Below are 26,716 nucleotides of genomic sequence, written 5' to 3' on the forward strand. Positions count from 1 at the left end.
TCAGCTGAAGGTCGAATAAACAATTTAGGCGCGATGCCCGTCCCCACATTTAGACATCAAACATCGTGCTGGCTCCAATCAAGTGTCGGTCAAGAATGGTGCCTGGAAGTGATAGATCGAAAAGCCACTAAGCCCACCGTACTATAATGAAGATCATAGATCACACAAAAAGTGGGTTTGGGCCGTCTTTAATAAGCGAGTACAACAAATGTACCCAAAAAAAAGCCATATCTTATCACTGAAAATCTTTCAAATAAGGCATCAAACAATTGATTCGCATGGTTTCACCCCCCCCCCCCCCGGCTCTTCTTGTACCAAAGTGCCATCGATGCGCTGGCGAGTAGAATATACTAGTGAAGACAAGGAAGTGCGAAACATGCGGCCGGTAAACACGTTCACCATATATAATCTAAGTTCCAGTTTTGAGCGAAATGATCTCACTTCGGTGAAACGAGACCTTAGCCCTGGGGACCGCTTTCTGTTTCACATTTCTAGTTTAATATCGGCCCATCAGGTTACCAATCTCTTACCACACGAAATTAACCATGAGAAAATCTTGAGAGTATCTGGTACTATTGGATTGTTCGAATTCTATTTAGATCTTGTTGTTTTCCAAATCCAGAACGAGCTTTCGCACAAATAACCCAACCTCATCAATATGAACGCCAAGCCATTCTTGAAACCCATAGTCTCTAGTCTTGTCACTTTCAAAACTTTGAAGGGTTGATTCCCCGTCAGGACCAAAGCGCATGAATCTTTGCTCTTTGGAATAGGGCTCCCAAGGCTGCTTTCTATGCGCAAAAGCTGTCCAGATTCTAGCAGCTTCTCTCGAGACATTTTGTGTAGAAGGTGGGCAAATATCGAATTCGTTCATATGCAAAAGCATTGCACACAGGCCGTGATATGAGAGACCACGCGTTGGTCCTGGGAAGGGAGAAGGTTCCTCGAAATGGTAAAGGTAAACTTTGTCTCCCCAAGCCTCCGAATTCTGAGAGGACTTGGCAATGCCGAGATGGGAGTAGTTGAATAGCGTATTCCCGACAAGTAACCTGAAAGCTTTACGGAAGTCTTCTTCCGATTGGGGGTCACGACTAAATCCAAATTTGGAATAGAGCTCCTGGGCAACCTGTGAGGTGAATGAGTCATTCACCAATTGCTGGAAACGCTCTTGTGGTAGACGTTTAATCAAGCCGTCAAAAATGATCGCCTCAATGTTTGTATCTCCAATAATGAATTCTTTGCAACGCTTATTTGGGGCATCGTCTTCATATTTCCAGTTTTCGTTCAAGAGCTTGCCATCTGCGACCGGCCCCATGACACCTGGGCTTGAAAGCTTGAGAATATCAGACACCTCCAGCTGGCGAAGCTGCTCTAGCCGCTCCTGGGGCGACGATGCGTCAATGCCTGCATTGTGGCAAAGGGTGATCCATTCGTTTTGATACCACTCCATGGGTAGAGGGCTCAATACGGGTGCTGCGCCGGACATCATGATGGCTCTATCAAATAGCGCATGCCCTGCAAGTAGGTGCAAGTGGATACTGACGCTACCTGCGCTCACACCAAAGACTGTAATATTTGACGGGTCACCGCCGAAATCTTGAATATGGCGATTTACCCATTCAAGAGCGTTGCGTTGGTCAATAAGTCCATAATTTCCAACGGGACGCGTCTTGCTCCCACCGTTGACCTCTTCGGCGAGATCTTGGGAAGCTGAAAATCCCAACGCACCTAGGCGATAGTTTATCGAAACCAGGATGACAGGCGTATTGTTATTGCGCGCATGTGCAACGAGAGCTTGAGGACGATACCGCGAGACTGAATTTGCACCGAAGGCGAAACCACCCCTTCCAAGAGGAATTCTGTTAGTTGACCTCGATGATAAGAATAAGGTTGGAAGAAACATACCCATGAATCCATACCATCACTGGGAGAGACTTCGGCCCTTGGACTCCTAGCGATTCTTTCGGAACTGCAATATTGAGGTTGAGACATTTGAATTCGTCATCACCAGGAAGGGGATCGTTTGTTCCTCCTGAGACAAGAACCATTCCACTAAGCTGGCTACAGCGGTATCCGAGCCGAGTGGCATCGAAGGGGCTTTCTAGCTTGTTTCTCGTCTCGCTATGCGTCCATCGTTTGGTCAAAGTCGCATAAGGAATTCCTCGAAATAGTGCAATATTCTGCTCACTATCCAAAGTTCCTACTAACTCCGAGCCAAGAGATGGCGCAATGAGAGAAATTCTGTCATGCTCTGCCATTTTAGCACACAACCTTGGAATTCGACTGCTTGGGAAAGCACGGGCAGGGCAGTTGATGCAGAAGTTATAAACTGTCGGATAAACCGGGCTGCGGGGTCGTTGAATGTGGAGAGAAAATGTTTTAGCCACGGGCTAAGCTTTTTTCTGAGAGCTGATCCTGCTTTGTTGTTCCAATTCTACAGCGTCTGGAGACGTGAAAAATTGCTCCACTATAACCTCAATTAATCTTTCGTCCTCTGCTCTTTTCGTCTATCACTATTCATCTCGTAATGGCCACAATAACCGATAGCAGCAAAAGATGTCAATATTGGAGGATGAACGCTTTCCCCCTTTACCTTGACCCCGTGGTAGTTCCGAGGCTTTGGGTGAGCAAAAAGCCGAATCCACTACCGGTAGCAGACTTTAGCTAGACTTAAAGGTTTTAGCGTCAACGAAATCGATCTAGACTGGGTTCCGGGGCCCCGGATACCTGCATGTCGGGTAAATTTCGGTTTCAACCCCAGCCCAAAAGGCGGGGGAGGCCAACGATTGGGGAGTGATTAGCGAGCTATGCTAGCCTTGTTTAGTTACTTCTATAGCCATGTCGCTTGTATATAGGGCGGTTAATCGGTATGCCGCTATGGAGATGCGACTAGAATGGAGCCCGAATTGCTTTCAGTAGTTCGTAGATAGAGCCCCTCTTTTTGATCCGGCAGTTAAATGCACGGCAGTTTCTCTTGAGTCCCGGGGAAATCCCCAGATTCTTCATATTCCCCACAGGATTTTCGCAATTCAAAGCCACCCTTGGGTTCTGAGCCAAGTCATGCCTACCAATACGCGCAAGGATGGCCTGGAAGCCATTGAGATGGAGAATGCACCAGCTCCCCAGCCAGTATTTCTTGCAGAAAAGCTGCAGGGAGGAGACGAGGCTTTAGAAATTCTCCAAACCCAATTCGTGGAGTATTCTCCCGGGGAAGAAAGGAGTTTGAGATGGAAGATAGATTTGCGTTTGGTGACTATCATGTTGATTGTCAATGGAATTCAATTTGTTGACAAGCTTGTCAGTATATGGCCGTTCATCATGAATTCTTGAGGCTAACCCATGACCAGACGATCAGTTATGCGGCGACATATGGCATCATCACGGAGGCACATTTGGTGGGACAGGAATATAGTCTTCTCATAACCATTTTCTACATCGGTTATCTTGTAAGTTTCAAAGAGAGTTGAAATTTCCCGCTTTGCATTTTGTTTGATGGTCAAATGAACTATTCCTAAGACGTTGAGAAACAATAGGTTGCGCAGTACCCTACCAACTACTTCATGCAAAAGTTTCCGACTGGAAAATATTTGACGATCAACTTCATACTATGGGGTATGTTCCTACAAGCAACACCAAGCGTGAAGGTTATTCTGATGAATCATCCATAGGCGTCGTTCTGGCAGCCACTGGTAGCGCAACAAATTTCTCCTCGTTGGCAGCAGCTCGATTTTTCTTAGGTGTTTTTGAGTCATGCTTGAACCCCGGCTTTGTTTTGATCTCGTCTTCTTGGTGGAAGCGTGAAGAACAAGCTTCCCGTATCGGTCTTTGGTATAGTGCAAATGGACTTGCCTCGATTCCGGCGGGTGTTCTTTTCTGGGCAATCGCGCACATTGATGTAAGCCCAACCCAAGCCCCTCATGGTTTGATATACTAATACAATGATTAGGTCGATAATATGTTTCCCTACCAATGGATGTTCATTATATTCGGCGCACTGACCGTGCTAATTGGTTCCGGTCTTTGGTGGCTGCTTCCTGATAGCCCCATAAAATGCACATGGCTCAGCGAACGTGAGCGAGTCATTGCTGTGCAACGCCTAAAGGACAACAGAACCGGTGTCAAGAACAGCGAGCATAAGAAAGATCAAGTCATCGAGGCACTCACTGACTATCGTGTGTGGATGCTCCTGCTCGCTGTCTTCTGTCACAATATGACGAACAGCTTGCAAACAAATTTTACCGGAATAATTATCAAAGGATTTGGCTATACCACCTACCAGGCTGTTTTGTTGCAGATTCCGGTCGGCGCCGTCATGGCGGTGTCGATCATTATCGTCGGCTTTTTCCTCTCATCCAAATACGGCCAGGGTAAGCTGATACTGACCATGGCCAGCTGCTACATCCCGGGCATCATCGCGTGTGGAATGCTCTACGGAGTTCCTGTGAACTCTTCCACACTGGGAGCTCACCTAGCCGCCATATATTTGATCCCAATGGTCGCTGCAGTGGGAGGCTTGATGTATACTGTGTTGGCCTCCAACATTGCAGGATATACCAAAAAGACTGTGACAGGAACCTTGTTCTTTTCTGCATACTGCGTGGCAAATATTATCTCGCCCCAGACCTTTCTCTCGTCTGAAGCACCTAAATATACCACTGGTGTCTTCGTGACCTTGGCTGCTTTCATCGTCAACATCATCCTCTTCTCGATACTATATATCGTCTACACCAGAGATAATGCAGCCCGGGTCCGTGAGAATGAGGCAGCTGGGCATATGGATGATGCGAGCGATTTGGCTAACGCCTTTTCCGATCTGACAGACCGACAAAACAGAATGTTGCTCTACAGAGTCTAAGCGGAAGATCGGAAACGGGTTGAAAATCACAACTTTATTGATTTGGCGTGAAGTGTGACTATGTTTAAGCAATCATTACCGGTCTCCCGGACAAACTTGAAGCAGTGTCGGGATATTGATTTGCAACTAGCCGTTGATCTCCAGCAAAGGCAGCCGCATTATCTCGTTCAATCCTCTCTCTTGTCGAAGCCGGTAGCTCAAAGTGTTTAGTGATGTCCATGTAGTCTTTGAGGTCTTGTCCATAAGGCTCATTTAATATGTTTACTGTCGCACGTGGGCTGACAGGTTGAGTTATGGGTTCAAGTTGTTCTATGAGAAATGTTAGCCATGTACATTCTAGTTTAGTTTGGTAATAACTTTTAAGAAGATGTATTTACCTGGACTGAAGCTAGCTTCGAGTAGAAGATGAGGCTGGCCTCGGCGGTCACCTTCCTCTTCTTTCTCCCCCTTGCCGCGAAGATCCCATCGCCGTTTCGAAGGGGGTGGAATGAACTCCTTGACGGGCTTCTCTGCCCCATTGTACCGACCTCGAGAAGCGATGCCGGCACCCCAACGAAGTCGAATTTCATAACCTTCGCATGTGAGTCCTCGTGTAATGCATTTTTGACAACCGGGTCGAGCCTCGTCGCACTGAATGCGTTTCTTTTTGCAAGTCCAACAACCTCTGTGCGAGCGGTGGCGGGAGCTGGCCGAGTCTTTTCTCCTATTATCTGAGGACGCCATCGTTGGAAGATGCAGGGAAAGGAATGAACGGAATTCTGGTGCGACCGAAGGTTCGATCACTCATGCTGTTCATATAGGTTCTTTGCGAGTATAGCACCACGAGCTGTACGGGCGCTGATTGGTGAATCAATCTTCTCAAATGTAGAACAAATAACGCGCTCTAGTCCTTCTTAGGGAATGCGTCCCGGTTTAGTTGCAATGGAGAAGATTATATTTGGCCCTCAAATTCCCTCGCAATCATCAACTATTTTTGAGTCGACTTGTCCTCACCTCTCCTTCCCCCCGTCACGTTATATCCCCCAGTCGGTCCGAGTTGAGCTTCGGACCTCCCCCCCCCCCCAGAGTGGAGACATCGGCACCTTTTTTGCCTCAAACCCTTTCCGGCAGGTACAAGCAAGCGCCATCGATCGCCAAAACGGCCCACCGTTGACATGCAGATTAGGCATATGTTTTGTGTCATATCCTACCGGGGGTACCTTGATATTCCAGGCTAAATTGAATCGGGTAGGTCAAAACGCATCTGAGCCTCCCGAACCGAAGCGCGAACTTTCTTTTCGCCTGCAACTACTATGAAGATGATATTGTGTGGGACTCGCCACATCGGAAACCACGAATCGAACCGTGGATGTGTCGGTGTGTCAAGGATTCGGGAGAAACAGCCATTCGCGCTCCGTGAGGTTTCTCCACGGGGAACCCGGCCTTCGTGACGAGATCCATCGATGCCGGAGATCGTCATCCTGGATGATTTCATTCAAGAAAATTCACCGCCAGACACCCGCATCTACCTTCCCCTCTAGGAAGATCCAGCCTGCGCAAAGCTTTGGTGGAGATAGTTGTCGTGGATGGCTGAAGAAATGCCGATGCCTTTTCGCCTATTCTCCAAGACGTAACCAGGTTCTTGCAGCGCCAAGTGGGCCAGTCTCGGTGAAGTCAGGGCCAGTTCGAGGGGTAGGACCACACAACCCGAGACCCGTGGGGTTCCCCAGAAAAAAAAAAAGAAAAGCCCGGGTCGTTGGGGAATGGGGTTGATTATCCCCGCCCTCTATATCCTATATCCTTCTCCAGCAATCTCGATCACGAACATTCAGACCGAGCACATTCTTGTTGCAGTATCCAATCTTCGACGAGAATCCCCAACCACGCTCTATATCGACATACGGAAATGACCCCCATCTATCTTATCTGAGACGCTTAACATCGTTATACTCGACCTAGTTATGGACGTGGATTCCGAAACCTGGAAACCGAGTGAGCAACAAATCCAAGATGCACAGGATCTTGCAGAATTCGGCCATGGCCAGACTCTCGAACGAAAGTTCAACCTCTGGAGCATGCTAGCCCTTGCATTCTGTGTTCTGGGAACCTGGTCAACCTTCGCACAAGATCTGTCCGATGGTCTCATCAATGGCGGGCCGGTCTCCATCCTTTGGGGCCTTTCCTTGGTGACCTTCTGCAACACGTGTGTGGCAATCTCTCTAGGAGAAATCTGCAGTAGCATGCCAACAGCATTGGGTCAGGCTTACTGGATCTACCGCTTATGGAGCACCCCCTTGGGTCGCTTTGCCTCCTATATCTGCGCCTGGATCAATGTCTTTGGATGGTGGACTCTTGCCGCATCCCAAGTTGCATTCATGACGAACTTCATTCTTGGCATGAAAGTCATGTTCGATGAAGATTGGACTGGCGCATCTCAGGGATGGTTAGAGTTCGTTGTCTATCTTGGATGCGTTTTTATCCTTACCTTGATCAATGTCGTGGGCTGCCGGCGAGACAAGTTTCTTCCCTGGCTCAATAATTTCGTTGGAATCTGGTTTTTTGGACTATTCTTCGTCTTCTGCCTTGCTCTTCTCATTTCCGTCGGCATCAAAAGAGGCCTATCTTTCCAGCCTGCTTCTTTCGTCTTCGGAAAGTGGATCAATGAGACAGGCTGGTCGGATGGAGTTGTGTGGTTTATGGGACTGGTTCAAGCAGCGTACGTACAGACATCTTTCCATCGTTTCCGAACCCCTCTCATCCGACTAACAATAAAACAGTTATGGTCTCACTGCATTTGATGCTGTCATCCACATGGTGGAGGAGATCCCTGCGCCGCGAAAGAATGCCCCCAAGGTCATCTATTTTGCCGTCATCTCGGGTGCGATTAGTGGCTTCATCTTGATGATGGTCTGCCTGTTCTGTATCCAGGAGGTGAGAAGCGTTATTGACGCACCAAGTGGCTTGCCGTTCATGTCGCTGGTTCAGGAAACCGTGGGCCTGAACGGAGCTGCTGTGCTTATCGCACTCTTCATTATGAACGGCCTCGGCCAGAGCGTCAGTATTGTGACTACTGCATCTCGCCTTACATGGGGATTTGCGCGTGACGGTGGCCTGCCATTCAGTCGATACCTTTGCCATGTTGACCCCATCTGGAAGGCCCCCGTTCGCGCTCTATGGTTCCAAGGAGTCTTGATTTCTCTGGTCGGCATTCTTTTCCTTTTCGCCGAGACCGTCTTGAATGCGATTTTGAGCGTTAGCACTATCGCCTTAACCATTTCCTACGGTCTGCCTATTCTGACCGTGCTTGTGGTTGGGCGCGATAAGCTTCCACCAGGAGGAGAATTCCATCTTGGAAAGCTTGGTGTCCCAGCTTATTGTGTCAGTCTGGTTTACTGCGCCATTACCTCGGTTTTCTTCTTCTTCCCAACCGTTCCGAACCCGAAGGGCGGAGAGATGAACTACGCCATCGCTGTCTTTGGTGTGATGCTGGTGATTGCAATGTCATTCTGGTTTATACAGGGTAGTCGAACCTACCTAAACACTGAGGAGTCTTCGATTGCGATGATCATCCAGGCGACGGAGGCAGCGAACAATGAGGTTCCAATTCCCGAAGCAAAGAAGGACGAACGCTGAGAGCGGGCGTGGTGATAGTCGTCGATTATTGTGAAGGTTCGTGAAAGAGTGAAGCTTCCCGAAATTCATTGAAGGGGGCTTGGTTTAAAATAGCTGTTGGATAGGTAGCAGTGGTGAGCTGCTTGCTGTATATAACTTGGTGGGACCAGATGGAGATCCATAGGTCATGGTGTATAGACATAGAGTACATAGATGGCGAGGTCAGGAATTCACATATACAACTTGGAATTGAAGTTTTATCCATCCCGCTTCCAAGGTTGTAAAGGGGTCTAAAATACGATATCCAGAACGAAAGTATTCAATAAACGTAGCAACCATGCACATACCACAAACCCTGACAACCTTGGAAGAGCATAAAGTGGTAGTAGCTACCAGTACTAGGTAAGTACTAGACTACCTAGGTAGTACCTAGCCTAGGTGGCTAGTATGCTAGATAGCCATCAACCTTGAAAGATGCTAATAGTAGGTCATTGGCTAGTAAGATATATTTATGCCCGGGTGGTAACGTGATTGCGTTCCACGCTCGAATAATATTGGTAGAGTTGAAGGAATTTGAACCGTATTCAACTTGAATGGTAGCTCAGACTTAGGTTTCAGTGCTATGGACTCATGAACATCGCGAATCCAAATTGATGGTGCCAGTGTTCTATCACATCATTGGTTTCTTCGAGGTGATTCGCCTTCAGCCTTGTGTCCGATCATTTCCCAAAACGCCCGGGCGTCAATCGACTCTGCTGCCTAGCCAAACTTGAAGGTGGAAGAAAGAAAACCAAACGCAGAACAAACCATCTCCTAGTATATCAGCACCCGAAAACTCGTTATATATCCATGTTATACGATGGCGAATTCACTCACACTTTTCCCCAGACTACCTCCTGAAATACGAATTCTCATCTGGGAGCAAGCGTTAGCACAACAATGGAGCTATACCAATTTCCACCGCGTGAAGAAGCGCATCAAAATTAGCGGAAAATGCCACCAAAAGCAAATCAGTCGCGTGTGCCGTGAAGCTCGTTGGGCCATGGAAAGAAGGGCGACAAAAGTTGAAGGGCTTGGCTGGTTCGACTTCGAACGACACCTCTTCTTCTTCCGAGACCTTGAATCCAGTCGCCTGTTGATGTTGTCTCTTTTCGTCCACGTCGAGCTACACCAAATTCAACACGTTCTCATAAACCCTCGGGATGCATCTGAACTCATGCATACGATGGATTTCCTGTCCACCCATTTCAGATCAATCCGTACTATCGTCGCTGTTGGACCTTGGTTTACGCCGCCAGACAGGACCGGTCCGTTCGACCCTGATCAAGACTTCATCTGCACCATGGACAACGACTGGTCGCGAGTGATATCTAAATCGCCGACAGAGATAAATCTAGTGCCGCTCCTAGACGCGATTCAGAACGGACGCGAGGACAACAAAGCTCATCTGGCACAATACAGAAGCGCGCTCAGTCATGATGTGGACAGGCTACCGGACCAGCTACCGCCGAATTTGCAGCTCCTGGACCATTGTTCATGGCGCTATCGAACATGGCTAGATAAAATGCACGGATATTGTCAAAATTCTATCGCACCGCATCCACCTGGGCTTTTCTTGAGAACCCGGGAAGAATTACGCAACCCTTTTACCATAAATTCCCTCTGGGCAGGCCGTGTCAATCCCTGAACAGACATTGCATGAGAAGACATTGTGTGAGCAGGCAATAATACAGCAAAAAACAAAAACAAATCGATTATGTTCTAGAAGAGTCTTTTCAATTCAAACGTAATACTAGTAATGTACATATTTTGGTTTAGAGCTTGGACTTCATATTGACGTGAATAGCCTTCACAGAAGAGTAGGCATCCAGGCCAGCCTCACCCAGTTCGCGGCCAATACCACTCTGCTTAATACCACCGAACGGAATGCGCCAGTCACTATCATTGCTGGAATTGATCCATACCATACCAGCCTGGATCTGCTTTGCGACACGGTGAGCCCGAGTGAGATTGGTGGTGAAGATGGCGCTGCCCAGGCCATAGGTAGTATCATTGGCCATCTGAACAGCCTCGTCCTCAGTGCTGAAGCGGGTAATAACGCAGAAAGGACCGAAGACCTCCTCTTGATAGATGCGCATCTTGGGATCAACGTCCGTGAAGACAGTTGGTTCGAAGAAGAAGCCCTTGCCATTGCCAACTCCCTTGAAGGGCTTGCCGCCAACTGCAAGAGTAGCATTCTCCGACTTGCCAATATCAACGTATGACATGATGCGCTCGTATTGAGCTTGGGTCACCTGAGGGCCCTGGAAGGTAGCCTCATCGAAGGGATCGCCGACCTTGGAGACATTCTTGATCTGAGCCTTGAAGGCTGCCAGGAACTTGTCGTAGATCTTATCCTGGACGAGGATTCGAGAGGTCGCTGTGCAGATTTGGCCTTGGTTGTACATGATTCCGATGTGTGCCCATTCGACGGCCTGCTCGAGATCCGCATCATTGAAGACGACCAGAGGACTCTTACCACCGGTTTCCAAAGTGATGTTTTTCAGGTTCACACTAGCCATCTTCATGATGTGCTTGGCGGTAGCGGTGCTACCGGTAAATGCGATTTTGTCCACATCCAGATGCGAAGCGAGGGCCGCACCAGCAACGGCACCGTGACCGTTAACAATATTCACAACACCGGGAGGGAAGCCAGCTTCCACGACGAGATTGGCGAAGAACAGGATTGAGAGAGGGGTCTGCTCGGCAGGCTTCAGGACGACAGTGTTGCCGCAAGCAAGAGCAGGTCCAAGCTTCCAGGCCGCCATGGAGAGAGGGAAGTTCCATCTGGGACTGTTAGCTTCTGAGATTGGAATTTCGCCGAGTAGATGAAGCTTACGGGATGATCTGGCCGCAAACACCGACTGGCTCGCGCACAGTGTAGGCAAACTTGTCTGGGGTAGTACCGATAACCTGTCCGAAGATCTTGTCGGCATATCCGCTGTAGTAGCGGATGGTTTCGGCAGTCTCAGTCAGGTCATCGTCGCGCGAAACGGTATAAGGCTTTCCGTTGTCACAGGTCTCGATCGTCGCAAGGGTCTCGCGGTTATCTTCGATGAGCTGCGCCAGGCGGTTCATCAACTTACCGCGCTCAACTCCAGGGAGATCTCTCCAGGTTGGGTTGTTGAGTGCGGCGCGTGCAGCCTTCACAGCGGTGTCCACATCCTGCTCGGAAGCCGCGTAGACGGAGGTGATCTCGTTGGCATTTCTATAGCCCAACAGAACGTTAGCACAGTAGAACTGGTGAATGCGAGAGGGAGATCTGATTGACATACGCAGGGTTGATGCTGGCAATCGTTTCGCCTGTTGACGACTTCACCCATTGATTGTTGATGAAAAGACCAGTGGGCTGGGTCCAGACACGGCCGTTGGGGGCCGTACACTGCACAGATAATGAAGCCATTGTGTGATTGAGGAGATGCTGAATGAATCTTCAGAAGATTTGACTTGAGAGGAAAGAACAGGCGATCTAACACAGCTGGAGTCAGTTCTTACTTAAAATCCACTAAAGTACCACTTCAACTCCACGCTGCAGCTACATCACCGATAGGCGACATTGATAAGACATTCGGCACGACATGCCCAAAGGAGAAGGTCGAATGGCCCCGCCTTACGGATGTCTGGAGAAGAAGACCCACACGGCATCTCCAGACGATCAAATTCGATCCCGACTCGGGGCACGGGGGGCGCACGGGGAGGTTAAGCCTAATGAGGGAGGTCCACGCAACCAACCAGACCGCGGGACACCGAGGAAGTCCTGCAGGATGGCAAACTCAGACAGATGCCCAGATGGGATGGTAGATGCTGAATTTGCTGTAGAATAGACAGGTGTATGATATTATCAGTATCGATAGATCACTTGCCATATAACTAGTCAAATATACTACAAAAATACTTCAGAATATGCTTAATCTAACTATTCACGTGTCCGCCGTGTGGCAACTTCCCGTCACGTGGCTTCCCCGCGAAATGATAAGCTTGACTGCACCTAGGATACACTTGGCAGTTACACGCAGATAGACACACGGACAATAATGTAGTGGCATTAGGCTATAGCTATTGGTCTGAATTATACAATAGGGTCAACCTGCCCTATCGGCGAAAGTAGCGTGGCACCCCTGCATGACACACGGGTCCTCCCTGTTAATTGGCCAACACTTCCGCCAAAATGCCAGTTTACGCAAGAGATATTACCTGACAGGAAAGGGAGAAAGATGCAGCAGAAATGCCCTTCACCTTCTCCAGGCTTTCGCCAAACTGAGCCAGATCCACTCGCCTACCGTCGGGAAGAGTCGCGAGATACGCGCGACCCAGCCAGATGCTCCTGGTCTACCTAATCGGGTAGGTACATGCGGATATCGATGGATCTGTTCCAAAGTGCCACCGTCTATATAAGGGTCCGCCATGGGCGAACTTCATGTTTCTCCAGCTTCTCAAGTTCTTCTCATACAACATTCTACACCATGGCTTCTGCCCCTGATACCACTTCCATCCCGGGTTACACCATCTTCCGGGAGGGAGACTATGACAGCGTTGCTGCCACTGCCATGCTCCCCCAGGGCACTCCCCACCCCCTCGGTATGTGAATGTGATAAGATAAGAGGAAAAAAAATTATATCCCAAGATTTATTTTCAGCAAGACTAACATTGAACTCCACAGATCAACTCTCCATTAAGGAAATCCCCCAGGTCGCGAAGCTTGTCCGCGATTACTGCAACCCTAGGACCGTCAAGTTCAACTGCATTACTCTCCGTGAGCCCCGCAAGGCCGAATATGCTTCCTTCAAGGCCGGCAAGATCCCCGCTCCGGATCGCCGTGGCTTCGCCATTATCATCATCCGCGAGACTGAACAGGTTGCCGAGGTCGTTGTCAACCTGAAGACCTCCAAGGTCGAGGAATACAAGGAGATTCAAAATGCCATGCCCACTCTCACTCTGGAGGATCTCGATGTTATGGAGCGCATTGCTCGCAAGGATGCTCGTGTCATTCGTGCCTGTAACGATATCGGCATCACTGATATGTCCAAGATTTTCCTGGACGCCTGGGCCATCGGTATCGACGAGCGATGGGGCTTCGACCGCCGTCTCCAGCAGGGTCTGGTCTACTACCGCAACTCCGAGTTCGACAACCAGTACGCTCACCCTCTGGATTTCAGCGTTGTTGCCGATACCGAAAAGGAAGAGGTCCTGAGTGTCGATGTCCGCCTCGTCAACGGCGAGCGCACTGCTCCTCCCCTTCAGGAGCACAACTTCCTCCCCGACTTTGTCGGCGACAAGTACAACCACGATCGCCTCAAGCCCATCGATATCACCCAGCCTGAGGGTGTCTCCTTCAAGGTCCGCGGCAACGAGCTGTCTTGGGCTAACTTCAAGATGCACATCGGCTTCAACTACCGCGAGGGTATCGTCATCTCCGACGTCCGCTCCCACGATATGTACGAGGATCGTGAGCGCACCTTGTTCAACCGTATCTCCGTCGTCGAGATGGTTGTCCCCTACGGCTGCCCCGAGAAGCCTCACCACAAGAAGCACGCCTTCGATGTCGGTGAGTATGGCTCCGGCCTCATGACCAACTCCCTCAAGCTGGGATGTGATTGCAAGGGTGCCATCCACTACATGGATGGTGTTATGTCCACTGGAAATGGCGAGGCGGCCGTCATTAAGAACGCCATCTGCATTCACGAGGAGGACAACGGTCTTCTGTACAAGCACACCGACTACCGTGATGGTACCGTCATCTCTGCCCGTGACCGCAAGCTCATCGTCTCTCAAATCATCACTGCCGCCAACTACGAGTACGGCTTCTACCACACCTTCACCCTGGACGGCACCTACAAGCTTGAGATGAAGCTCACCGGTATGCTGAACACCTACTGCATGCACCCCACTGAGACCGCCGCCCCCTACGGTACTCAGGTCGCCGCCGATATCACCGCCCACAACCACCAGCACATCTTCTCTCTCCGTGTCGACCCCGAGATCGACGGTGTCAACAACTCCGTTGTTCAAAGCGACGCCGTCTCCTCCGACCACGCTGTCGGCTCTCCCGAAAACCCCTACGGCAACGCATTCCTCAGCAAGAAGACCCCCCCTCCGCACATCCCTCGAAGGCGCCGCCGACTACTGCTACGAGACCCAGCGCTCTTGGGACATCATCAACCCCAACCGCATGAACGAGATCGCCAAGAAGCCCATCGGCTACAAGATCCTCAACAACAACTGCCCCCCTCTCCTTGCCAAGCCTGGCAGCACCGTCTACAACCGCGCTGCCTTCGCCCGCAAGCCTCTCTGGGTCACTCCCTACAAGGACTACGAGCTCTTCCCTGCCGGTGACTACGTCTGCCAGTCTACTGGTGAAGAGAACCACCCCCACAACTCGTCCATCCTGGACTGGGCCAAGCGCAACGAGAACATCGAGAACACCGATATTGTCTGCTACATTCAATTCGGTCTCACCCACTTCCCCCGCACAGAAGACTTCCCGATCATGCCCGCCGAGCCTGTCAGCGTCATGCTGCGTGCCTCTAACTTCTCCGTGAAGAACCCCGGTCTTTGGGTGCCTCCCAGCGCTATCTGTGTGGATACCATGTCCAAGAATGCCTTCGCATCTTCGTGCTGCGCGGCCAATGCCCCTGCAAGCTCGTCCAGACTGTAAAATAAGCATTGACATTGGGTAATGGTGTTCTATGAAAAATTGTTCTTGGGTTTCAGCTTGCGATGATACACTGTACATAGCTATTGGTAGATTTTCTGTTGATATGAAATATTTCTTTTTTCATTCGAAACTTATTTCCAAGCCTTTCCTCGTACTAGTAGTATATACCGCCATGTAATTCATTGACGCCACCTCTGATATCTAATGCTCACAGAGACTGAAATGGCCCTCTTGAAACTCCTTATTCTGCAAAGCAGATGTGAGGCCACGCTCTTTCATAAGCTCAAGTCGGTACGCCTTGGCTTCTTCCAAAGACATAGCTGGACAGTCCACCGTTTCAGTTTCAGCATCCCCAACCTTCTGCCGTTTCACAGGCCGATCAGAGCTCTGACTCTCGGCAGATGTATTATTCTCAGTAGAAGTTTCCTTGCTCTCTTTCCAATCCTCTCGTTGCGGCGGCACATTAGCCGAAGAAATAACTCGTCGGTGTGGATCAACCAAGAACAATGCAAGAATCTTACGATGACCAGGCTTGGCCCGGTCCTCTAGTGAAAACGGACTTACGCAGTGCTGAAGCGTATTGGGGAAGGTGATGAGTCTGCCCTCCTTGGAGACCACGCTGCCGAGATCTTGTGTCGTCAGGCAGGGGCTGTTGTTTTCCAAGTCGATGGAATAGCCATATACCTGTTGCATGAATTGGTGTTGATCTTGGTCGTAGTCGAGGTCGTCCATGTAATGATCCATTCCGCGATGGCGGAAAGCGAGTGAGCTAGTGGTAATATTTTCGCTATCGTAGTAGTAGATTGCTGATGCGGCGATGCGCTCGTTCTGTGAGATACAAGGTTAGATATAATTCAGGACATAGAGGGAATGGGGAATGGGAAATAGAATAGACTCACGAGTTGGCCCTCAATATGCCAGCTTCCACCCTCGTAGTCGGGTTTCTCGGGTGTCAGCTCAATATTCGCCAACTTGACAATGACCTGCAGTTTGCGATGGCAGAAGTCTGTTCGGAAATTGATGGGCTGCACCCGGTTATTGTCTGGCACAGGGATTTTGAACTCCCCAGGCTCGGGAATTTTGACCTTGCGAGTAGCCTCATATTTTTTCTGGCGCTTGTAATGGTCTTCGTTGCGCTTCATGTATTCCTGATAGTCACCTTTTCCGTCATAATGTTCCTCCTCTTCGTCCCATTCCGGAAACTCTCCATCTCCAAAGCCTTCTTCCCATTCGACCTGGTTGTACGAGATTCTCTGGGGGTGATCCTTTTCAGTAAGAGATGCCTCCCACAGGGGCACAGTTCGTGACATGATCTTTTCAATGACTTGGTATAGCGCGTGATGCTTAACTGGGTGGGCGTTGTTGATGTAGGACAAGATGCGGCACTCTCCATCCTTTGAGAGGCCTATATCACACGGCATCCATTGGAATTTCATGCTCAGCACCGGTAGGTCGGAGAATCTTCTCCTGTTGAGCCGGTCACTAGAATTGGCCTTTGCCTCCCCATCCGGAGGAGTAGGAAGGGCTTCACCTTCCCCGATGTAATCAAGGCAGTCTTCAAGGCCGAGAATCTTATCCGGGAGAACTCGAGTCTTGCCGTAGAGAACCGGGAAGAGTGATGGGTGCACGAGGTCGAGTACCTTGTCATCAGAGCCGGGGTGGTAGTCTTTCTGGTCCTCGGGAACATCCTCGAGAGGCTTCACTGCCTCTTTCAGCGCACCCTGAAGCTCTTTGGAAACGGCAGTATCAGACTTGATCACATTTTCAAAGACTTCGAGGTATCCATCTTTTTTGAGGAAAGAAGTCTTCCACTGCAGCTCTTTGATAATCCAGTCCATCATTTTGGGCGTAACATCTTGCCCACTCTGGGCAATTTCTTCGCGCCATTTGTTGGTAATGATTTCGTCAAAGACTTTTCGTTCCCAGTCGGGCTTGTCGGTGATAGTATTCATTACTTGCATCATAACGATTTCTCTTTTGACAAGGAGCTTGCTAGCAGAACGAAGAAATAGAATGTCAATACGAATGAGCGCATGTAAGCTGAATGTTCGTGATCAACGCACTCGAGTCTATCATCTTTCAGATGATTCGGATCTAGCGCATTGTAGAAGCCCGTGGAAATGTCAGTCAAGGTGGTCCCCCTCTTCAACATGTCGCTAGACAAGATAGTATATCAGCATCATCGGTTATCTATAGACATCCAAAGATGATCGACACCTACTCAATACTGCTTTCAAAATCAATTGGGTACCACCACCGGCGCAGCTCGTTGATGTTTGGCTGGATCAGTTAGCATTTGTTAGTGAATGTGGCATGGGATATTATAGAGCTCACAGCCGGTGCAGCATCCAAGGGCACATTGAACCCAGGCATTTGGGTTTGGAACCATTCGTGGGTAGGATCCATTGTTGAATATTGAAGCTCGGATGTTGGAATTTTGCTAAAACCCCGGATATTGCGGCCGCGGTGGCTTTTATCTCCAATTGTCTTACAATAGCGCCCAGGCAACGATTAGGCCGCGACTGGGGGCCAAAAAGACCACGGAAGATTGGTGAGAGAGGTGATTGGTACGGGTGTCTGCCAAGAAGAGATGGTGGGACTATTGACTTTAATTGCCTTGGCGCTGTTGAGATGGGGAGATTAGGAACTTGAAAGAAAGCCTGAGCGGGAGAGGTGCAGTATTTTGATATCTTACTGGTGAGCTAACTCTGTACGGCACAGCTATTTGTCAACTTTCATGCTTGGAATATGAAAGTTCTTTCAGGCTTGACGAAGGTAAAGAAGTCAGCGGTTAGCGGAGTTTGAATATGGAGTATTTCATACATCCATATACGGGGATACCATGTTATGCTTCTTGATAGTTTCGATGCCCGCCAAATCTTTAATAACATTTGTCTTTTGAAGCCAGGCTTCGCTCTCGTAGTCAGAGTGGAGTGCTCCTACGGGCGGAGTGAGGAGGAAATCTGAAGCGGAAAACGAGATTCCGATCTGCAGGATACGATTTCCTGGCCTCGAAAGCTGAGGCAGGCTGGGCAGCAGATCTCTGATACTTGTGCGAGAGATGGCGAGAGATGATGCAGTATCTTATTCCATTTCGAAGGGGTCTTGGTCAATGTGATGAGGAGGAGGAGGGAGGAGGAGGAGGAGGAGAAGGAGGAAGATATACCAAAGCAAGTGCAAGGAAAGATGTCACTAAGATCTTGTTATCTTCATGCTCGCCATGAGAGAGGCGGGGAGTAGATAGTAGTACCTAGAGAAGGATTGTTTCAATCCTTCTCTTTTCACTAATGAGTTGCTCACGCTAAAGACTGACCAAGTTGGTCATGCACATACAGAGTACAAAACCGTCACCAAAGGAGGGTGGTGACATGGTTATATTTGTAAGAAGTCTCTACTCTGTCACGTAGACCCTTATGGTCTAGAGGAACAATTGGTTCCTCTAGGAAAGCCCATATGCGGGATAGGAGAAGCTGAATTGGGGCTGATCTTTTTGCCTTTTTGCAGAATTTCCAGGTCGACAGATCGACTCCGTCCCATAGCGATCACCTCTCTCTTTCCCCCCCTTCTTTTTATCCTGTGCAAACGCTTTTTGTTGACGTTTGTTTATGTTGTTAATGTTGGGTTTAGTTAGGCCAGAATGCCTTAGGCATCAGGTGTCAATTCACTCTTTCAGCCGCATCGGCTTGGCCCCCACAACATTGACTCAGTCCAGTCCCGCTTACACTTGTGTGCCCTCATGCTTCACTTGTCTACTTTTGGACCCCGCATCTACTTTTGGACGCATCTACTGAAAGTGAGTCATCCAGTCACATATGGGTATAAATACCCCCTCAAAAAGCCACAGACAATACTCTTGTCGTGCATTGAAAGTTACAGGCTGACTAGCTTTATCAGCAACCATGGAGAAAGTAAGAAAGACCTTCTTCAATCCACTCGCCACTTCCAAGGCCAAGGTGGTAGAGATCCTTGAAGCTCTTCCAGTCGGCTCGGCGCACCCTTTCAGCCCGGAACAGATTCTTCTTTGTCGGACAGAGGATGGGATCACCGAGATCGACATCTCGTCTTATCCAGAAGACTTCTTCTTCAATGCCGTCGACTTGGGGGAAATGGGAGAAGTTCTTTTGAGGCGAATGACCAAGTTTAGTGAGCTGGCTAAGTTCTTCTGACTACTCCTCTCGGGAAAATCTTCATGCTAACATTTAAACAGACATCTTCAAAGACTTCCAGATCATGCAAGCGCCGGATACGACATTCAAGATCCCCATCGTCTCAGATCAAATAACTATTCTTGCGGTTTCTGAGAGGACCCCGACGTACTGGGACTTTTGCTTCGCGGACGAGGATTGCAATGCATGCTGCTGGCTGGAAAGGAAGACATTTAGCGGAATCACCCACAGTGGGGATATTCTCCAGGGTAAAGATCTCCTCGATTTTGTTTGGATCAACAAGGACTCTTTAACGGAGAAAGAGATATGCGTGTTCATATCTGGCTATGTGAACACACGGATTTCGCGTTTCATGGGGACATACCCTGCGATGCTTGTTGCCGACCATATGGACAAGGTATGTTCAAAGACCGAGTGCTCCATTGCTCATTCTCGACTAGATAGCTGACTGTGAAACTACAGATTCTCTATATCATTCCAGTACCGTTGGATGCAGCGACGATCGGAGACGCCACCATCTGTTGTCCACTGGTAGTCAAACGCGATGAGGATTCGTTGATTTGCTCAATACTGCCAACGGCGACCACAGACCGAGACATGCACTGCCACAGCAAGAGACTAGACAGCCCTGCCTTCCCGGAAGCCATCAAGCGCGCCAACTTTACCATCTCAGCGAAAGAGCCAACGAAACGATGTGAGCATGACATGGAAGAAACTACCAGAACTTCAAAAAGAAGAAAGCTTACGGAGACAGACCCATTAGATGATTTGGCGGATGCGGATGCGGCAACGACTTCAAGAAACATAGAAAATATCGTCAACCACAGGAATGCTGTTTTTACCACCTATTCGGCCACCATCCCCTCATTCCTCGACCAAGGGGAAGCCCAGGTCATACGATTCGGTACGGGTCTCGAATTTGAGTCGTCCAGCAACGAGATATTGAGACAAGCCAAATCTTCCGGTGTCGTTCTTCCATGCATCTTTGGCTCTGAACTACAAGGCCCGACTCTACTGGCAACGGGAACGGCTCCCTTCAACGTTCCCTTCTTCAACGAAAATTCGCTCCGAGGATACTACAAGAAACTGAAAAGCGCCGTGGTGATCGTCGACGAAAAAAATGACGGACAATGCTCGCAACCTCGCATCTCACTACCGAATCAATGCACTTTTCATTGTGCAGCTCATCCCTGAAACAGAGCCTAAGAATCCAGATGCTGTTCTTTCATTGATGAACTCCGCAAACATCAATGCAGTAACTGCTCTTGCAGGACCGCAGTCCTTGGTCTTAGTTCAAATCTGCGAGAAATTATACTTCTACAGAGGCATTGCTAACCTCGCACACCTTGATACGTCTGGACTGGAATTCGGCACCGATTTGACATCTCTTCTCCACACAGTTGGAATGGAATCCATACTTGACCCCCGGATTCCCCGGATAGTCAGACTCGACAAAGAAAATTCAATTCTTCTCCCCGCGTCTGGCCAATTCGTTCAACCCCAGGCTCTGCAAAATTTACTCGAAGAAATATCGATTGAGCAGATCCAAAAACTAGAGCAAGATATCTCAGCAGCCGTGCCACAACTACAGATGCTTCTCAACCAGAAAGACTTACAAGAACTCTCAAAGTCCCTGGTAGCGACCCTATCTGCCAAGGTCAGCAATGTAGCAGCTCCTCTGCGAGACAGATACACTCGCTTTTTGACAGCCGAATACAATGTCGACGATCGAGGCTCCGTGTTGATGAAGAACAATCTACTCGGAGAATTGAGAAAGGTTACGAAGGATATGCAAAAGACTCTCGAGCCGATAATTTCTTGCTTGGCTAATATGATATCGTCCCAAACGACCTCCAAGCGAACGCACGATTTGAAGCGACTTGTCCGTCAGACGACCATTCAGAATAATGTCGAGGCCGCGAAGTCCATGACCTTTGATGCTCTGTCCGGATATCTCGAGGAGTATGCGGAGGATATGGGAGTTATGCTACTAAATATCGACACGGAAACCTTCCGAGAGCTATTGGGTAACTTGAAAAACAATTTGATTGATGCTAGGTACGTGGCAAGCCTCTCTGCAGTGGACAGCTTAAGTTTTCAATTTCCCATTGCCCACCGTTATTGACCCCCTTCCGAGTCACGAATGAAACTAACAACCTTCTCAGCCCGTGTTGCGCTCTAGATTCTCGAATCCTCCACCTACAAGGCTTTGACGCCGGAATTCTCATCGAACAGTCCCAGTCAAAACACGATGGTCCCCTTCGAAGCATAGCCGGAGCCTCCCAGCCTATTCTCGCTCTACCCTACTTAAGCCAGCTATCAGGACGAGGGTCAATGTTAGCATGGGTGTGTTGGGACGAATTTGTCAACCTCAAAAGTCCCTACAAAGTGCGATGGATGGAAAAGTGCAACGAACCACACATCGCCGCCCTACGAATCATTATTAGAAACACCCTAAGCCAAGCCGTCGCATCAAGAGAATACAATCTACAACCAGGCTCCAATGAAACAGGCGCACTGATGAGCGCTCTCTTAATGGCATCCATGTCCAAGCTCGCAGCAATGCGCACATCTAAGCCCACAGAAATAGTCGGAAAAGCCGAAGACACCGTTACAAGACTCATGCGCGGACTTTTCGGCAATCTCTTGACAATCGCTGGGTCTGGACTCCGTCCTCTCAGTATGGTCTGGCAATTATTCGGTCAACACCCCCAGTACGATGTCCCTGCCACAAGGGGCGACTGGGTCTGGTACGAGACAGTTGTCAAACTGTATCCGTACACGGGGTGGCCACTTGCTCAGTTCCACTCCAATCTGGAAAAACTACTGGACAAGGCCGTAATCCGGGTCGTGACCAAGAATGAAAACATCGCGCAGATCAAAGCATCTCGCACGGAAGAGATGACTAAATTCTGCAAATTACGGAATATTCACCTCGCCCATTGCCGAACAATATTAACTGTTTTCATGCGTATGCTCACAGCCAACATCAACAACGGTACAGAAATTGACATCGCCGCTGTTGCAACCCGCCTACTAGCACACATCCCCCCAACGCTGGAAAAAGAAGTCGAAAGCTACAGAAGAATGATCTTCTACCTCACCCATCTAGCAGAAGGAAAGCCGAGAATCGCTGAATGCGATAGTATCCCCATGAACCTATACACAAGGCGATCCGGGGCATTCGCAGAATTAAAGCTCCAAGTCCGCGAAGCATGCAAAGAAAAGAACTGGGAACAAGTCAAGAAGTCCTGCCAGGATATTCAAACGAAGAAAAACGAAATAGCGACACTCTGGAACGTTGCGCCTGATTCGGTGAAAGTGCATAATATCAAGGCATACAAGGCTCTACTGGCGGCGGATTTTAGCGAAAATATTGACCAAGAAATCGCGCGTGCAAATCAAAAGATCGCGGCGCAGATTGCCGGAGATGCGGAGATTGAGCTTGTTCCGTGGCGTGTTGGGAAGAAAGGTCAATATGGGGATATTGAGCCTTTGGATGAGAGTGTTGTTCATGAAATATTGACTGGGAAAGCAGATAGTAGGGGTCAGGAACATGGAGGAGAAGCTAATGAGGTAACGGAAATGACCGCAGAAAAGAAAGTCGTGAAGCTCGGAGATGAATTTGTTCGGTTCGAGAAATCTTTCACTGCGGATTTCATCCAGATAATGCAACAGGAGTTCTCCATTGAAGCAGTTTGTGAGGTTATGATGGTTCCTGTCTCCGCGATGCGTGTTTTCGTCGACGCACTGAATCCGGAATTCGATTGGGGGAAGTTCGGAGTAAATTTCCAAGGTGTTATCTTGGATTTGATGAGGAATCGGTCTGGTCGGGAGGATAGTCGGCCTGTGAGGAAGTTGTTGCTGCTTGAGAAGGGGCTGCTGCTGGCAGACTAAAGGGTCATGTTTCGCGGTGCTGATGGAGGAGTAATCACCTGGCGTTTTATATCAATTATTCAGACAGACAGTAATCAAGAAAAGGATTTGTTTTGACTTTGAAGGTTGATTCCACTATCAACCAGTACAGATATTATCTTCATCTTCCAAATCAAATGGTATCAATTATCAATCGCTAAACAAGACAAGAATCCAATCCATGCACACAATCCAAGTAGCACCAATCATATATACAAGTTCGAACACCCCACAGCACTACCATCAGCTTCCCAAAATTGGACCCTAACCCTGACCAAGTAAACTAACTATACATCTGTACAACGAGCGCAGCCAAACCAATTCAAACTCAGCTGAATTCAATTCAGCTCACAACTCCTCCTTCTCCCCTCATCGACCCCCAAAAAGAAATCAAGTTCACTCGGACCACCCTGCGAATTCTCATTCTCAGCAAGTTGTTCCAATAAACTCAAAAACGGATCCTTCTCCACGGGACCCGTCTCACTACCCGCTGTATGCGATCCAGAAGTCTGGCTCTGCGCACCCGGCGTAGCAGCCGCGCCTCCGCCGGACGCATTCGCCGCGTCGAAGGGGAAGGTCGCGTACTGCGGGTTTGAGGGTGGTGTGGGTGCTATGAAGCCGTCTGCTAGGTTGAAGGCGGGTGGGGAGAGACCGAAAGCTGAGGGGGAGAATGATGTTGGTAGGGACAAGTGGTCTGATGAGGATTGTTGTTGTGTGGGGTCTGGGTTTAGGGATACGGGGAAGAGGGATTGGAGGGATGGGGAGGGGTGGAAGTGTAGGGCTGGTGAGAGGTCTTTTGCGGAGGGGTGTGTTGAATCGGGAGTTTGGGTTTGGGTTTTGAGCGTTGGTGGGCGTGGTTGGTAGAAAGGGTTGGAATTGAAGCCTGAGGGTGGTGCCATTGGTCGTTGGTAGTATTCTTGTCCGAAGGTATTTGAGCTGGGTGAGGTGTTAATGGGTGGATGTTCCATTTTGCGTTGTGTTGGGAAGGGAAGAAGGGGTCATACAATGAGACGAGCTCGTCGCCTGTATCTATTAATCTGACATGTGCGCCGTCCGCAGCTAGGCTCGGGTATCGATCGAGGAAGTCCTCTAAGTGGAAGACCGGGGAGAATCGCATCGGGCTAGTAGCCAGATTACGGACCAACTCTGAGTGGCAGGTGTAAATTGCTTGGAGAAGCTCCCGTTGGTGCTGGACGCCGGCCCAGGAATTGCGTAGCCAAGCCAGCTGGTGCATCTCACGAGTGAGGAACTCTGCGCTCGAGGAGAAGACCTCTCCTTCTTGGCCCTTATAGTGTACACCGTGGACATGCACAGTACCGGCTGTGCACACGCAGTATCCGACAAAGGCAGGCCACTCGATCAAGGGAGAGTTGCGACCTAGCTCCACTAGCTCTGCGATTGCATTGGAATGCGAGAAACAGAGGTTGGTGGCTTCGATCTGCCATGACTGGTGTTGACCCGTTCCGCGGAGTTCTACCAAGTCAATTGGTAGGAAGGGGCGATAAATCAGACAATGGACGAGATGGTAGATTAATTTGCTTAGTAGCAGTGTCGTGCTCTCTGGGTGACCGAATAGAGCCTCAATCGAGGAAAAGACGTCCTGCGTCCCGGCGGCCCAGATGTCCAACTCTTGTCGAATTTTGGACAGATTTGATAACGCGTGCCAAGGGAAATGTGAATCGCCCTTGACGCCACCCGCTGCCAAGTAGCGGTTCGTCACACCTAGAATACGAGTAATATCAATCAAAAGAGAGGCGGCGCTGGGTGATTTGCGCCGGGAATCAGCGGAGTATTGGATGTTGGGGCCGACGTGGAACAGCTCCCCTTCGACGGTGAGACCGGGAGTATGGGAAGACCAAACGGGTAAACGTAGGACAATGGAGTGATCGGCAATGAGACAGGGGCGAGGAGATCCGCAGGTAATGAAGCGATCCATGAGATAGACAGACCAGAAGAGTCGTCGCCTCATTTCTCTCTCGGGGGGTGCTAGGTTGCTCTTGGAGGGTGCCTCGCGGAGAAGATCCAATGCAACCACCATGGCGGCGCAATTTGCTAGTCTTGTTAGAGGTGAACTGTAATCACTGGATAGCCGAGAACATACAGAATGTCATATATGCCTTTTTCCCTAATCCATAAGCGAAAAACGCCTGCGAGAGCAGCAGGAGAGTCTGCAGTCCCTCAACCGTGGGGTTATCTACATCAACCATCCGTCGCGCCTGTAGGGCAGCATCTAGACCCATCCGCAGAGACTGATCTGGCTGACCGACCGCATGTACATATCTGTGGCGATTTAGTTAGCAGACTGGCTGGTTCAAAGGCGGCAAAAAGCCCACCTCGCGGTCATGGCCGATATCGCCATAGACAAGGGCGCGGATAGCTGTTTTAGTTGGTGCATCTGTCGTGTGCTCGTTTCGTCGAGGACGAAAAAGGGTTTGCCGTGTAGGCGCCCGAAAATATGCATCCAGCAGGATATCTGACAAGATGGCATTGTGGGGCTGTGGTTGCGACTGGGAATGTGATGACTGTGGCTGCGAGAGGGCCGGAGCTAGGGCCTGGTCGGTCGCGCGAGGAAAAGACTCGGCTGGCTGAGAGAGAGATGTGGATAGCGACGGTCGGCGATCGTTCGAGGAGTATGAATGAAACGAGGCATCTATGGTGTTGCGTCGGGATTGGTTGCCGAGGGGGAGATCCTCTGGGGGATCGGGCGAAGTGGGCGAGATGGGGTTTTTCTCATCCTGAAGTCTTTTTTCGAGGCCATCGACGCGTTTGAGAAGGGCCTCGAGGACGTCAGTCTTGGGGCCGCGTTTCTTGGGGATGGCATCTAGAAGAGGCGAGGCGAAATGTGTCAGAGGTGATCGGCATGGGTGAGACAGCTGTAGGTGGGCTCATCCACTCACCATAGACGCAGGCACATTGGAAGACTTTGCAGGCTTCACAGCTCGGGCGCAGACGGTTACATTTGATCTGGCATCGCATTAGCATTTGTATTCGCATTGGCATTGGCATTGGCATTGCCGGGTTAGCATTGCGGTGCCGGCATCGGCATTGAGCGTGGGACGAGATGGGGTGAATTTTGACGATACCTTTCTTTTGCGGCAGGACTTGCAGTTCATCGCCTCGCGCTGTTCTAATGTTGCGCGACGCGGTGTCAACCGGTCTATGCTGACCTGTGGACGAGACATGGTGGTGAGGAAGAGGAATGAGGGAGTAGGGAAATAAAAAGGTGGAGGCGAAATGCGGAGAAGCCGAGCCCACCGGAGTTTGGTCTGGTACAGGATAGTACTATGTATACCAGTAGTAGTAGTCTTGACTAGACTATTACTAGTTTGGACTAGGGTAGACTAGGGTAGACTGAGGTAAGGCGTAATTATTATTATTATTATGATTATTATATAATATCCAGCTAGGGCTTTCTTGCCGAACTGCGACTAGTCCAGGCTAAATGCCAAATGCCAAATGCTAAATGTCTCGGTAAATGTCCATCCTTGTAACATC

The 26,716-nt window shown here is 49.5% G+C and overlaps 10 protein-coding genes across 10 annotated transcripts; 5 read left to right on the forward strand and 5 right to left on the reverse strand.

The window, feature by feature from the left end:
- Positions 1-595: 595 nt before the first annotated feature.
- On the reverse strand, positions 596-2,258 carry N7481_000743 (uncharacterized protein; the record flags this gene model as incomplete). The annotated part of the gene is made up of 2 exons (XM_057259962.1): positions 596-1,844; positions 1,906-2,258. 2 exons carry the CDS (start codon positions 2,256-2,258, stop codon positions 596-598), a joined length of 1,602 nt encoding a protein of 533 aa, XP_057127794.1.
- An 802-nt stretch (positions 2,259-3,060) lies between these two features.
- On the forward strand, positions 3,061-4,855 carry N7481_000744 (uncharacterized protein; the record flags this gene model as incomplete). Its single annotated transcript, XM_057259963.1, has 5 exons — positions 3,061-3,297; positions 3,348-3,446; positions 3,534-3,612; positions 3,669-3,895; positions 3,947-4,855. 5 exons carry the CDS (start codon positions 3,061-3,063, stop codon positions 4,853-4,855), a joined length of 1,551 nt encoding a protein of 516 aa, XP_057127795.1.
- A 97-nt stretch (positions 4,856-4,952) lies between these two features.
- Positions 4,953-5,578, reverse strand: N7481_000745 (Zn(II)2Cys6 transcription factor domain-containing protein; the record flags this gene model as incomplete). Its single annotated transcript, XM_057259964.1, has 2 exons — positions 4,953-5,164; positions 5,233-5,578. Coding segments are annotated over 2 exons (558 nt in total), but the record flags the coding sequence as incomplete, so codon positions are not given.
- Positions 5,579-6,795: 1,217 nt separating this feature from the next.
- N7481_000746 (uncharacterized protein) lies at positions 6,796-8,467 on the forward strand (the record flags this gene model as incomplete). The annotated part of the gene is made up of 2 exons (XM_057259965.1): positions 6,796-7,550; positions 7,612-8,467. The coding sequence occupies 2 exons, from the start codon at positions 6,796-6,798 to the stop codon at positions 8,465-8,467; spliced, it is 1,611 nt and encodes a 536-aa protein (XP_057127797.1).
- An 838-nt stretch (positions 8,468-9,305) lies between these two features.
- N7481_000747 (uncharacterized protein) lies at positions 9,306-10,133 on the forward strand (the record flags this gene model as incomplete). The annotated part of the gene is made up of 1 exon (XM_057259966.1): positions 9,306-10,133. One exon carries the CDS (start codon positions 9,306-9,308, stop codon positions 10,131-10,133), a length of 828 nt encoding a protein of 275 aa, XP_057127798.1.
- Positions 10,134-10,260: 127 nt separating this feature from the next.
- N7481_000748 (uncharacterized protein) lies at positions 10,261-11,888 on the reverse strand (the record flags this gene model as incomplete). The annotated part of the gene is made up of 3 exons (XM_057259967.1): positions 10,261-11,272; positions 11,325-11,693; positions 11,761-11,888. 3 exons carry the CDS (start codon positions 11,886-11,888, stop codon positions 10,261-10,263), a joined length of 1,509 nt encoding a protein of 502 aa, XP_057127799.1.
- Positions 11,889-12,948: 1,060 nt separating this feature from the next.
- N7481_000749 (peroxisomal copper amine oxidase) lies at positions 12,949-15,140 on the forward strand (the record flags this gene model as incomplete). The annotated part of the gene is made up of 3 exons (XM_057259968.1): positions 12,949-13,063; positions 13,146-14,471; positions 14,497-15,140. The coding sequence occupies 3 exons, from the start codon at positions 12,949-12,951 to the stop codon at positions 15,138-15,140; spliced, it is 2,085 nt and encodes a 694-aa protein (XP_057127800.1).
- Positions 15,141-15,341: 201 nt separating this feature from the next.
- N7481_000750 (DUF4246 domain-containing protein) lies at positions 15,342-17,546 on the reverse strand (the record flags this gene model as incomplete). Its single annotated transcript, XM_057259969.1, has 5 exons — positions 15,342-15,968; positions 16,040-17,132; positions 17,204-17,296; positions 17,362-17,420; positions 17,475-17,546. 5 exons carry the CDS (start codon positions 17,544-17,546, stop codon positions 15,342-15,344), a joined length of 1,944 nt encoding a protein of 647 aa, XP_057127801.1.
- A 1,493-nt stretch (positions 17,547-19,039) lies between these two features.
- Positions 19,040-23,203, forward strand: N7481_000751 (uncharacterized protein; the record flags this gene model as incomplete). The annotated part of the gene is made up of 5 exons (XM_057259970.1): positions 19,040-19,283; positions 19,348-19,703; positions 19,769-20,413; positions 20,490-21,364; positions 21,472-23,203. 5 exons carry the CDS (start codon positions 19,040-19,042, stop codon positions 23,201-23,203), a joined length of 3,852 nt encoding a protein of 1,283 aa, XP_057127802.1.
- Positions 23,204-23,559: 356 nt separating this feature from the next.
- Positions 23,560-26,403, reverse strand: N7481_000752 (transcription factor domain-containing protein; the record flags this gene model as incomplete). Its single annotated transcript, XM_057259971.1, has 6 exons — positions 23,560-24,157; positions 24,226-25,273; positions 25,323-25,479; positions 25,555-26,042; positions 26,119-26,185; positions 26,305-26,403. The coding sequence occupies 6 exons, from the start codon at positions 26,401-26,403 to the stop codon at positions 23,560-23,562; spliced, it is 2,457 nt and encodes an 818-aa protein (XP_057127803.1).
- Positions 26,404-26,716: the final 313 nt, after the last annotated feature.

The sequence above is a fragment of the Penicillium waksmanii genome (genome assembly GCF_028829765.1).
Source record: "Penicillium waksmanii strain IBT 27052 chromosome Unknown utg000001l:1.0-4852451.0:1.0-4856178.0, whole genome shotgun sequence".
Taxonomy (NCBI): Eukaryota; Fungi; Ascomycota; class Eurotiomycetes; order Eurotiales; family Aspergillaceae; genus Penicillium; species Penicillium waksmanii.